This window comes from Hemiscyllium ocellatum, chromosome 2 (genome assembly GCF_020745735.1).
Source record: "Hemiscyllium ocellatum isolate sHemOce1 chromosome 2, sHemOce1.pat.X.cur, whole genome shotgun sequence".
NCBI lineage: Eukaryota > Metazoa > Chordata > Chondrichthyes > Orectolobiformes > Hemiscylliidae > Hemiscyllium > Hemiscyllium ocellatum.
Window position 1 is genome coordinate 77958984 of NC_083402.1, and position 14046 is coordinate 77973029.

General features: G+C 39.9%; 1 protein-coding gene across 1 annotated transcript in view; it reads right to left on the reverse strand.

Moving 5' to 3' along the window:
- aldh7a1 (aldehyde dehydrogenase 7 family, member A1) overlaps positions 1–13333 on the reverse strand; it is a 46570-nt gene extending 33237 nt beyond the window's left edge. The window contains exons 1-6 of the mRNA XM_060837802.1: positions 13048–13333; positions 10792–10845; positions 10611–10676; positions 7524–7604; positions 2697–2820; positions 536–668 (exon numbers count right to left, since the gene is read on the reverse strand). Of these exons, the coding sequence (XP_060693785.1) occupies positions 536–668; positions 2697–2820; positions 7524–7604; positions 10611–10676; positions 10792–10845; positions 13048–13236 (647 nt within the window). The 5' untranslated portion in view covers positions 13237–13333. The remainder of the gene's footprint in view (positions 1–535; positions 669–2696; positions 2821–7523; positions 7605–10610; positions 10677–10791; positions 10846–13047) is intronic.
- Between the last annotated feature and the right edge of the window lie 713 nt (positions 13334–14046).

Here is a 14046-nt window from a genome sequence, read left to right on the forward strand (position 1 = left end):
AGTAACAAAGTACAGCATTAATAAAAAATGCAAAGTTGTACTAACAATAATTATGAAACAGTGCAAAACTGATAATGCAGCTGCTATAAGTCACTATCACTTTGTGCAGGGTGCACTGAAACAAGATGCTGTTAACTTTATGAAATACACAAAGTGACCTGACTGGAAATTTTGTTCGCTAGTATGACAACATTGTCAAGAGTGAATTTACTAATCAGCTTTAATTACAACAAGCAATTTTCTCATGTTACTCAGTGTTAGTTTTAAAACAAATCAATGAAGTCTAATTGTGAATAGGCTGATAACAAGTCGGCTTGCTTACAGCCAGCAACAAAGGAGAGGTGCAAGGGAAACAATTTCAGCCAATGACCTCGTCACTTTTGGTGGCAAGCAAAAAGTCAAGAATCATACATAAATTTCCATTAATCAAGTTATACAATGAAACATACATTTTCATAGTTTGGTCAAAGGTATTAGCGTGAAAAACAGGATGAATATAGCTTGGATCACAATGTACAATTTAAAAAAAACTTACCAAAGACAACAGTTTCCACAGACAAGTGCAAGGGCATTATTCCAGCCATAAACAGCAACTGGGAAGTTAAATGCAGTGATAATTCCGACTAGACCAAGTGGATTCCATTGTTCAATTAGAGCATGTCCAGGACCTTAGAAAGATTTCATGGAAGTCAAATGTAAGTTAATCACATTGTATGGGGGGAAGAGGTTGGCAGGGGTAAACGGATTGAAGGTGGGTGGACTTTAGTGAGCCAGATGTGTTTTAAACTCATTGATGATTATAATCAGCAAAACTGCAAGTAGTTTTCCATTCCAAATTTCTTAATTTAAATTCCAGATGTCATGGTGAAATTTGAACCAGTGTCCTCACAGCATTGGCTTAGGCTTCTGGATCTATTAGTCTGGTGACATTATCACAGTGCCAATATCTTCCAGCAGTATTTCTAAGGAACATTGATAGTGATTACAAAATTTACAATATCTTATGATATATCAATAAATGTAGTTTTAATAAATCAAATGAAAACTATTTTGCCTGTTGGCAGAGTTTGTGCAAACACAGGTACACAATTCTTTATCTCAATTCTGAAGTCTTTTTCGTGAAGTTTTTTTTCTCCATAACAAGGTTGTTTGACATGCAAACAGTTAACCCAGCTCCACACCCACACAACCCACATCACTCAGATGTGACATGGCGGCATGGCCCAGCACTGGCGGGCGCCAATTCTGTCTCAGCGCTCATAGTACTCACAGGTGCATCTGATGTTCAGTACGATTTTTTTTAAATTTCACCGTGAAACTGTCACTTATAGAGTCATAGAGATGTACAGCATAGAAACAGACCCTTCAATCCAACCCGTCCATGCTGACCAGATATCCCAACCTAAACTAGTCCTTCCTGCCAGCACCCGGCCCATATCCCTCCAAACCCTTCCTATTCACATACCCATCCAAATGCCTCTTAAATGTCGCAATTGTACTAGCCTTCACCAGCTCCTCTGGCAGCTCATTACATACATGTACCACTCACTGCATGAAAAAGGTGCCCCTTAGGTCCCTTTTGTATCTTTCCACTCTCACCCTAAACCTATTCCCTCTAGTTCTGGACTCCCTCAACCCCAGGGAAGAGACTTTGTCTACTTATCTTATCCATGACCCTCACCCTCTATCTCGTTTACACCTGACATATGCTTCCTTCTTTTTCTTAACCAAACCCTCAATTTCTTCGGTCATCCAGCATTCCCTACACCTACCAGCCTTTCCTTTCACCCTAACAGGAATATACTGTCTCTGGACTTTCATTACCTCATTTCTGGAGGCTTCCCATTTTCCAGCCATTCCTTTACCTGCAAACATTTGTCCCCAATCAGCTTTTGAAAGTTCTTGCCCAATACCATCAAAATTAGCCTTCCTCCAATTTGGAACTTCATCTTTTGATCCTTTTTCATCACTATTCGAAAATGAATAGAATTATGGTCACAGACTGCAAAATGCACCCCCACTGACACCTCAGTTTCCTGCCCTGACTTACTTCCCAAGAGTAGGTCAAGTTTTCCACCTTCTCTAGTAGGTACATCCACATACTGAATCAGAAAATTTTCCTGGACACGCTTAATAAACTCCATTCCATTTAATCCCTGAACACTATGGCAGTCCCAGACTATGTTTGGAAAGTTAAAATCCCCTACCATAACCACCCTTTTGTTCTTCCAGATAACTGACTCCAAAGTCCGAAAAATTCTGAATTCTGAAAACCAGCTGATCCCAAGGGTTTCAGATAAAGGATTGTGTAGCTGTACCATCACGTTTTATGTGCCACCCTGCCAGATATAAAGATAATTGCAAAAAAGCATTGCAACACTCGATTATGAAAAACAAGCTTAATAATGGTGTTCAAACATCAGATGAACTTGGTCAACGATCAGACACTGAAATGGCTGTACAGAACAGTTTCCTCACTAACCCATGATTATATGGATTCTGCTGATGTCAAACAACACAGGATATTTGGCTAAAAGTGTAACTGCAGTGAAATAGTAGCTACCCAGCACTCCCTGTTTGTCTCGGATTATGGTAAATCACTTCCTTGTTACTAAAAATGCAGATTTTGTTCCACTGTGTTTACTAAATACAAAAATAATGTACTAAGGAACAAGGGTCAGAATGGCTTCACTTACGTTCAGATGGTAGCACAGGCCCTCCAAACATGCGAGACAGTCCAACCGCATAGTCACAGATATCAATATATTCCTGAACCTCTCCAACACCCTCAACTGAAATTTTCCCCATCTCCAAAGAAACCTTAAAACAAAAAGAAAAAAAAACAGTATTAGAAACTTAAATGCATCCCAATATACAATCAAATTCAGAAGGAATCAATATCAATTGTTGCTATAAGCATACATATTAAATGATCAGACTACCATTGAGAAGTATCCATGCAAAAGTGTCACTTCACATTAAAAGCCAACACTGATCACACGCTCCAGTCTCCAAAATTGGTTGTAAGTTAAATCAGATATTAAAAAAAAGAAAAGAAATTAAGCCAACTAACAAATAAACCCAATTATGAATGATGCATTCTTTATTCTTACACAGGATTTGAGTATGTCTGACAGTAAGGTGCCTTCTTGAATCACTGCAGCATATCTGGCATAGGCAACGTACCCTCGGTCACCGCTGCAGATCAGTTTTCCTGGGAGTCAGCCCAAGGAAAGCGATAGGCCCAGACTGAGATCCTGGTCATGCACGTGGGTACTGTGCAAACCAACAGGCAGAGATATTCACAGCCACCTTCAACCTCTCCTTCCTACAAACCAAAGTTCCCCACCTACTTCAAGAAGACCACCATCATCCCAGTATCAAAGCAAGCATGTGCAATGTGTCTTAATGGCTACCGCCCAATGGTTCTGACCTCCATAATCATTAAGTGCTTTGTGGGCCATAACCAGCCTCTCATCGACTCTAGCCTTCCTCGATCCCTTGCATCTTGCTGACCACAAAACAGGTCCACAGTGGATGCCATTTTCCTGACTCTATGCTCATGCCTGGAATACGTGGATAACGAGGACGCCCATGTCAGACTCCTATTCATAGACTACAGCCCTGCCTTCAACACCATAATCTCTGCCAGACTAATTTCAAACCTCCAAGACCTAAGTCTTGGCTCTACACTCTGATTGCGGCCTGGAAGGCAGGAACCTGAAGATCCTGTTAAAGTGAAGATAGAGAACTACACCTCACCCAGAATAATCCTCAACATTGGAGACAGCCAAGGATACATATTCAGCCCTCTGCCAAAGTCCCTGTATACCCATGATTGTGTAGCCAAATTCCGAACAACATAATCTACAAGTATGCTGATGATATCACTGTGGTAAGACAGACATCAAACATTGCGTCAGAATACAGAAAGGAGATAGAGGGCTGTGTGTCATGGTGCAATGATAATAACCTCTCAATGTTGCCAAAACGAAAGAACTGATCAATGACTTCAGAAAGAAAGGAGAAGGACACACCCCCATCTCCAGCAATGGAGTAAGGTGGAAAGGGTCGAGACCATCACGATTCTCAGAGTGATGACAACTGACAACCTGTCCTGGACTTCTCATGTAGGTGCCAATGGTCAAGACACGACCACAGGTGCCTTCGGAAATTCAGCATGACCATAAGGGCCCTCAGCAATCTTTACAGATGCACCACAGGAAGCATACTGTTCAGGTGCATAATGCCCTGAAATGGTAACTGCTCGGTCCAGGACCATAAGAAACTACAGAAGGTAGTGCGCACAGTCTAGACCATCACAGACACCAAACTCCAATCCACGGATTCCAGTTCCACATCTCGTTGCAGCAGAAAGGCTGCCAACATCAAAGACCCCTCTCACCCTGGTAATGCTCTCCTCCAACCCCTTCCATGAGGCGGAAGATACAGAAGCTCAAGCATATTAGACTGCTGTATGGACTCTCTAACCTCAAATACTGTTGATCTTGCTTTATGCACCTCTTGTGCGTATATCTCAGACTGTCTCAACACCCTTTAATCTCAATTCCTTGTTTGATATCATCTGCCTGTACTACTCGCAAAACAAAGCTTTTCTCAATACTTAGCTTCACGTGACTACAGTAAATCAAATCAAAATATTTGTTTTATAATCTGCCATATAACAATTATACTTATTTAAAAGGATCTAGAGTCAGACAGTAATTGCAATTGCTTGTAAGTTTCAAATGCCACGCCAATAATTTGTTTTCTTTAAAAAGAAAAGATAGTTTTTCAATTACGATTTACCATTATGATGGAGAGAATAGTCTGGCAAGGTACACTAATTGTCCAGGTCACTGCTCATACAGTAAATAGAAGTAATGCTGCTACAAGGTAAGAGATGGAAGTTCATATGAGGCACTAACTCCAATGCAAGGATTTAGAAAGCCCTTAAGAAATCACTTATTTACCTAAATGATTTTAGGAAATTATTTAAATAAATAACTGCATAAATATTATTTAAGTAAATAAATCTCTGCATGTAAAACAATGAGCAGCTCTTTTCAGCCAATCTTTTCAAGGTAATGGAATTTTATACAGAGGTCATTAATGTGTACTTTCATAAGGCAACTGAAACTTCCAGAATTCGGTGAAATGACAAAATACTTGTTGGATGCGAGACTTTTGCACAAACTGACATAGCAACATTGCACTGTCAATTAGAGTCATAGAGATGTACAGCATGGAAATCCTCCAACCCTGGCAACATCCTTGTAAATCTTTTCTGAACCCTTTCAAGTTTCACAACATCTTTCAGATAGGAAGGAGACCAGAATTGCACACAATATTCCAAGGTGGCCTAACCAACATCCTGTACAGCCGCAACATGACCTCCCAACTCCTGTACTAAATACTCTGACCAATAAAGGAAAGCATAACAAACTCCTTCTTCACTATCCTATCTACTTGTGACACCACTTTCAAGGAGCTATGAACCTGCATGCCAAGGTCTCTTTGTTCAGCAACATTCCCTAGGACCTTCCCATTAAGTCCTGCTAAGATTTGCTTTCCTAAAATGAAGCACCTCGCATTTATCAGAATTAAACTCCATTTGCGACTTCTCAGCCCATTGGCCCATCTGGTCAAGATCCTGTTGTAATCTGAGGTAACCCTCTTAGCTGTCCACTACACCTCCAATTTTGGTGTCATCTGCAAACTTACTAACTGTACCTCTTATGCTCACATCCAAATCATTTATGTAAATAACAAAAAGTTGAGGACCCAGCACCGATCCTTGTGGCACTCCACTGGTCACAGGCTCCAGTCTGAAAAACAACCCATCACCACCACCCTCCCTCTTCTACCTTTGAGACAGTTCTGTATCAAAATGGCTAGTTCTCCCTTTATTCCGTGTGATATAACCTTGCAAATCAGTCTCCCATGGGGAACTTTGTTGAACGTCTTTCTGAAGTACATACAGATCACATCTACCGCTCTGCCCTCAATCTTCTTTGTTACTTCTTTAAAAAACGCAATCAAGTCTGTGAGACATGATTTCCCATGCACAAAGCCATGTTGACTATCCCTAATCAGTCTTGCCTTTCCAAATACATATACATCCTGTCCCTCAGGATTCCCTCCAACAACTTGCCCACCACCAATGTCAGGCTCACTGGCCTATAGTTCCCTGGCTTGTCCTTACCACCCTTCTTCAACAGTGGCATCACATTTGCCAACCTCCAGTCTGCCGGCACCTCACCTGTGACTATCGATGATACAAATATCTCAGCAAGATGCCCAGCAATCATTTCTCTAGCTTCCCACAGAGTTCTAGGGTACACCTGATCAGGTCCTGGGGATTTATCCACCTTTACACGTTTCAAGACATCCAGCATTTCCTCCTCTGTAATTTGGACATTTTGCAAGATGTCACCATGTATTTCCTACAGTCTATATCTTCCAAATCCCTTTCCACAGTAAATACTGATGCAAAATACTCATTTAGTATCTCCCCCATTTTCTGCGGTTCCACACAAAGCCACCTTGCTGATCTTTGAGGGGCCCTATTCTCTCCGTAGTTACCCTTTTGTCCTTTATGTATTTGGAAAAACCCTTTGGATTCTCCTTAATTCTATTTGCCAAAGCTATCTCATGTCCCCTCTTTGCCCTCCAGATTTCCCTCTTAAGTATACTCCTACTTCCTTTATACTCTAAGGATTCACTTAATCTAGCCTGTCTATACCTTACATGTGCTTCTTTCTTTTTCTTAACCAAACCCTCAATTTCTTTAGTCATCCGACATTCCCTATACCTATTAGCTTTTCCTTTCAACCTGACAAGAATATACTTTTTCTGGATTCTTGTTATCTAATTTCTAAAGGCTTCGCATTTTCCAGCCATTCCTTTACCTGTGAACATTTGCCCCCAGTCATCTTTCTAAAGTTCTTGCCTAATACCGTAAATTGACCTTTCTCCAATTTAGAATTTCAACTTTTAGATCTGGTCTATCCTTTTCCATCATTACTTTAAATCCAAGAATTATCATCGCTGGCCCCAAAGACACCTCAGTCACCTGCCCTGCCTTATTTCCCAGAAGTAGGTCAAGTTTTCCACCTTCTCTAGTAGGTATATCCACATACTGAATCAGAATATTGTCTTGTACTCACTTAACAAATTCCTCTCCATCTAAACCTTTAACACTATGACAGACCCAGTCTATGTTTGGAAAGTTAAAATCCCCTACCATAACTACCCTATTATTCTTACAGATAGCGGAGATCTCCTTACAAGTCTGTTTCTCAATTTCCCTCCGACTATTAGGGGGGGGTCTCTAATACAATCCCAATCAGGTGATCGTCCCTATCTTATTTCTCAGTTCCACCCAAATAACTTCCCTGGATGTATTTCCGGGAATATCCTCCCTAGTAACAAAGCAAGCAAATTAAGTGCTGAAAAATAACTTGCACAACCATGCTTTCTCCCAATGTCAAACATCAAAATCTCCACCCAATGATACATACCAGATTGCCTAGCACTTTAAGTTTCTTTCTCAAAGCATCTCCAATCTGTCTCACGATTTCTCCTCGTTTTGGTGCTGGAATCTGGACAAGATTTAAAAAGAAAGTTTTTTTTAATTATCTAGCTTCTCAATTTATTTTTAAATATTAAACAGACATAAGCTCACTGAATAAGATTATCAGTTAAAGACTGAAAATAAATATTTACTCCACGCAATGGAACAAATGGAATTACAAAGACAGCTTATGTAGTCAGAATACATTGACCTAACAACTTGGTTCTAGTTATCCTTCTAATGATCTTCAAACTGCTACGTCAAATGCATTTCAACAAAATATTTGAGAGTGTCTACCATACAAAGATGGATTTTGTCAGCTCCTGACCTTATTATAGCCTTGGTTCTATTATGCATATAAAAGCGGAATTCCAGTGCGAAGGACGTTGTGAATAGCTTTGACAGTGTGACATCAAGAGCTTGAGCAAAACTGGAGTGAATGGGAATGAGGGGAAATATCCCCACTGTTTGGAGTCATGCCTGGCACATCGGAAGATAGCTGTGGTCATCGGAGGTCAGTTATCTTAGCATCAGGACATCTCTGCAGGAGTTTCTCAGGGGAGTGTCCTGGGCCCAAACACCTTCTGCTGCTTCATCAATGACCTTCCCTCCATCATAAAGTTAGAAGTGGTTTTTTTGCCAATTGTTACACAATATTCAGCACATTCACCACTTCTCAGATAATGAAGCAATGCATGTACAAATGTAACAACAACTGGACAATATGCCACATGAAGTTGATAACTGGTGAGCAGTTATACACTTTTTGAGAAGATTTGTAGCTCAGGTTGAGGTTCTGGATGTAGGTTTGCTCGCTGAGAGATATACATGCCACAAAGGCAATTACCAACTCCAACAAAATAAAATCTCTTCGAAATTCACCCTCTGATATTCAATGGCAATACCATTGCTGAATAACCCACTATCAATATCCTGGGGATTATCATCACGAAGAAACTGGCCATACAAATAGTGACCACAGAACAATATAACCTAATGGAAAACAAAGTAGGACTTTGACATTACAGCTGATCAATCTATAAACTGGTTGTTCCACTTGAAAGCTCAAGAATGATAATTTATTTTCATACTGGAAAGTTCCACGCAAATAAATAACCCAAGAGCAGGTCAGTGGCTTGGAATTCTGCAGAAAATAACTAACCTCCTGATATGCCCAAAGCCACCAGTCAGGAGTGGGCTTGTCTTAAAAATTCCATGCATCTCCTTTGTAAAACGGCCATTATCACTTGCTTGAACCATTGCGCTGACTTACTTGAGAAGTAAAATTTGCTATTCTGGGGTGAAAAGTTGAGGCCAATTACAATTGCAGGAACAGTATATGTGGCCGAAAACAAGTCTGGCGGCAGGGAGGTGACTTATAAGCTGTAAATATACAAAGGCATGATTTTTCACAATGAAAAACCGTGGTTCGACCTATACGCCATAGTTCAAGATAACTATTCTGCTGCATAGACTTATCAATAGATCTTCAGAGTTGCTTTGCATAATTTCACTTAAAAATAACAGAAACTTCCACAGTTAAGATCTTGCTGATTATTTAACTACTTTTTAAGTTGAATTATTGATAAGTAAAACAGAGAAATATCAGATCATCAATAAAATGTGATCAGCCAATTTCCTCCTGAAGATATTATTTATTTGCATGGAACTTTACAGTATGAAAACAAACTGACATTCTTATGCCTTCAGGTGAAAGAGTCAGTTTACAGATAATTCCACTGTAGTGTCTAAGTCCAATTGTGTTCTCCCTCAGGTTCAGTGCTCTGTGGTCAACTGTGTAACAGTCAGATGCAGCTTGTCAGACTTAACTGCCAACTTGTTAACCCAACCTATTTAGAAAACATAAAAAAGGCAGCAATCAAAGGCAGCAAGTGGCTTCCCCAAAAGTTTGAATACTCAAGAAGCTGAGTCAGCAGACCAGGAAAGTCCAAAGTTCATTCTTCATCTTGTATGAAATCAGCTGATCTGAAGCAAAGGATCTGGGAAATCAGCTACAATTGTATACTGCAAACTCCTGTGTCATAGTGGGAAGTGAATACGCTAATTAAGCCTTAATGAAAGTGGAAACCAAAATTACCTACTACAGGCAGAATATGGAAACAGACCACTCATTCTCTGGTCACCATAGGCACAATCTAAAATAAAAGTTTCTTTATAAAAAGAAATGACCACTCAACAACCAATATAGTGTTGAAGGGCTTATGCTCGAAACGTCGAATTCTCTATTCCTGAGATGCTGCCTAACCTGCTGTGCTTTGACCAGCAACACATTTGCAGTTTTTACTTAAGTACTTTGATACCAAGCATGCCAGCTCGCACTTTGTAAACCAACTTTATGCATTTACAGCATCTGTTCTTATAACAATCCAGCAAAGAACAAACTCATTTCTAACGTTTATTGTAATTATTTTTGAGCAGTTAACAAATTCCATTGTCAGAGAACCAGTCGTGTTGAGAAAACCCCAATTTAAAAGAAAAAAAAATGACTGGTTAAAGTGTTACCTACCAAGAGAGGGATCTGATAGATTGCTTTAAAATAGAAGTTTAAGGCGGCGATCAGGCAAATAGGGTAGGCCCAGGTGACTGAAAGCTCTGCCAGTGAATGAAGGACTAAACTGTGAGATTGCAAAGAGTCCCAAAATGTGAAACAAAAAAGACATAGGAAGTTACAGAAATAGAATGGGCTGAGACCATGGGTAGATTTGCAACAATAAAGAATTTCAAACTCACCAACTAAGAACTCGATAGTACTCAAGCAGGCCCTACTTCAAAATAAAATGGAGGCTGCCCAGTATTGGGTGAATTGCTAGTGTACCAAGAAAGAACTTGAGATTTTGTTTGAAGATGTTATAGAATTCAAAAGATAGAGGCAACTCAACTAGGTTTCTGCTCAATAACTATTCCCAGGATGTCGACAACGTGGGATTTTAACAAGAGAGGCACTGTTGATCATTAGAAGAAAGTAGTAACAGGCACCATGGTCTACTCCTTTTCTGTTGAAGATGAAACTTACATCAGCCCATACTTTCCATGCTTCTTTTGCCTTTCGTACAGTCTCTTCATAATCTTCCAAAGTGGCCTGCAATATAGCCAAAACAAATTTACATCATCAATATCAGACAATACATCTGAACACAACATTAATAATTTAATAGCATTAAAGTTTCAAGTCTGAATATTAAAAAGAACATCACCTGTCTTACTCTGGCTATTGGCTCATTGTTTGCAGGGCAGTAGGAGGTGACAACCTACAAATAAAGCAGAATAGAATAATTGAATCAATATACAGTCTTTGATAGTCAAAATCATTGAATCAAAGTACACCTTTAACGTAATAATCACTCCTAGGAAAAGTCATACAGAAAGAAGGGCTAAAAAATTCAGAACACTTAGCTAAGAGGTTTTGAGGAAACTTTCAAAAAAGCAAGGAAGACAGAAATGTTTCAAGAGATAGTTTCAGACAGGATGAAGGTAAAATTGTGAATACAGGTCAATGAATGAAAAATACATAAATAGAAGGGAGAATGTGAATATTGACAGGTTTGCTGTTACACCATGTTAGTTTTCTGTGTTTCTTTTATATGTTCAAAGTCTCCCTGAATATCAATATTTAGAAGTTCACTTCTTTTATAATACTTGCTTTTGTTCTTATAGCCAAAATGGATAACCTCCCACTTGTCCATATTTTAATATGTCAGCCACCTTGTTGCCCAGTCACATTGAGCACACAGTTGAGCACCACCTTTACAAATTAATTAAAAAGATTTATTTCAGGAAATCAACTGTATTCATAAAAAGAATGTGGTGGATGCTGTATATATAACTTTAAAAAGGCACTTGTTGAATTACCACAAAGAAATCTGAAAGAATTATTAATGGATGTGATATTGTCAGGAATGTACTCACATGATAAGACAACAAAGTTAAAAGTCACACAACACCAGGTTATAGTCTATCAGGTTTAATTTGGAATCACCAGCTTTTGAAGGTAACCACCTGATGAAGAAGCAGCACTTTGAAACTAGTAATTCCAAATAAATCTGGGACTAAACCAAGGTGCATAACCACTCAATAATTAAATCCGATTCATTTCGGTGTTCCCACTATTCTCCGAGACAGGAGTTGTTTTTAAGGGCCCCATTTAAAACATCTGCTACTGGTCTATTCCTCCTGCCAGATTCTCACCCTCTGCTTGTCTGGCAGATGTTTGAAGGCTGACTTCCACAGCCTTTTTGAGAGAAATCATAGAGAGAAAATCCCAACAAACAAAAATCCTCAGTACAACCTATTCCCATTGAATAATGGCATAGCTAGGATGTACTTGATGGATTCAAAATTAATGAATTTTAGCTTTAAAATTATATGAGTGTTTTTTGGCTTATAATTGGTATTCCTGTTGCATCTCCTTGCTACAAATCGTTATTTTCTTTCTAAAGTGGGTTTCCTTGCATTCTGAAGAGTCTAAGACCAAAAGTTTAACCTTCATATCTCCTTTCAGCAAGTGTTTTGAATTCTAAAATAAGGCTGCAAAATTCTGGAAATGTCCATCAAAGCAACATATGTAGAGAGAAAACAGAGTTAACATTTCAGGTCAATGATATTGATCTGATCGATGAACCATTAACTTTTTTTTCCCTCACCAGCCTAAATTGAGTATTTCAATCCTCACTCATTTCAATCATTTGCTAATCTTACTTCTGATTAGCTTAGAATGGGGCCAAAAGGCTGCTAATTGGCATTTAACCTATTCACCACCTCCTACTCATTCAACACTCCTGATATGCCAGATGGTCAAATCCTTGGAATTTTGGTGCAGCAACACCACAGGCAAAAGAAGAGTTAACAAATGTGCCAAAAAGGTGCAACTATTACAAGAACTGAATTAAATACTTAAACTCCGGATTGGATAGCTCTTTTGTACATATTAGACATGCAATCAACAGTACTGTAGGGAGTAAATTTCCTTGTACATTACTGAAACCAACTCAGTGAAAATCATCAGAATAATCTGAAACTACTCTCTAGGGTTCTTCCAGCCATTTCGTTGTAAAATATTGCAGATAGGTATAAGTTTTGACTGGAGAGGAAGTTGCATAATGAATCCTCTAAGAATACATCGAAAGCTGCAGTCTATCCGTTGAGTGAATCCCCACGCAAACTGCAGGACTGTCTGACCTACAAACGTCAAACTAAAACAGCAACTCCAACACTACTTACTGCTCAAAAGTAAAAAAGCACTCAATAATAGTGTGAAACTGGAGAAAGAAAGGTTAAAAAGAAAGATTAGTCTGAAATATTAGTCTAAGATCCAAAAGAAGGTTGCTCCCAGAACTTGCTCAGGCAAGGAGCCAGGCTTTCTGGGTGAACTCCGGTTTGCAATAGGCCGTACTACAATGATTTAGCGACAGCAAGTGCTTCTCTGGAAGAGCTGTCTCTCTGCCGCTGCTCACCTCTCCTCGCCCTCCCCAGCTCCCGTTAAAAACGCCGGAGTTGTCCTCCTTCAGACCCAGCTCTTTAAGCCAGGCGTAGTCGGGCCGCTGGATGAGTAGGCTGGACATGGCTGCAGACAGCCTCCAGCCACAGAAAGCCTTCTTCCCTCGGAGCAAAGGCCTCGCGAGGGACAGCGTTACTCGCTGCATCCTATCAGCAGAGCAACGCAAAATCGCAATTGTTTAAGCAATCGCACACACTTCGCAGCAATCTGTGGGACGCAACCTGTGCCTGTGTGATTGGCAGCAGCGCATGAGGCAATGATGCAAAGCGCTGGAAGAGCGAACTACACATCAGCGTGGATTGCAGCCTTGCCCTGGAAGAGAACGACTCCCTTATTCTTAAAATAGAACAGTAGCACATTGACTGACTGTGCACTCCCATTTTAAAGAGGGGTAAATGCATACCCAATTCAATTGAAAGCATTGCTTTTTCTACGTTTACAATAGATAGTCTCTAATATATAGTGAAACGTCACTGAAGCAGTAGACAAATTTTAACATGAAGCTTCATTTTAATGCACAAAAGCTTGATCTTTTTTAAGGAGGGTGTTAAAAGAGAGAGAAAGCTCGATAGGAAGCTTAGGGCATCGAACTAGTTGATAAAAGTAAGGTCACCATAGTCCCAGATGGCTGTCATCAGAGAGAGGCTGCTGGTGGTGGTTTAAGCTGAGGGTCACCACACTTCAGGCAAGGAGAGTGGTTAAAGAGGAGTGTCCTTCATAGGAGAAAGTGAGGACTGCAGATGCTGGAGATCAGAGCTGAAAAATGTGTTGCTTGAAAAACGCAGCAGGTCAGGCAGCATCCAAGGAGCAGGAGAATCCTGAAGAAGGGCTTATGCCCGAAACATTGATTCTCCTGCTCCTTGGATGCTGCCTGACCTGCTGCACTTTTCCAGCAACACATTTTTCAGTGTCCTTCATAGTCAGCTTTGCCAAGACAGTAAATGAACCTATACTG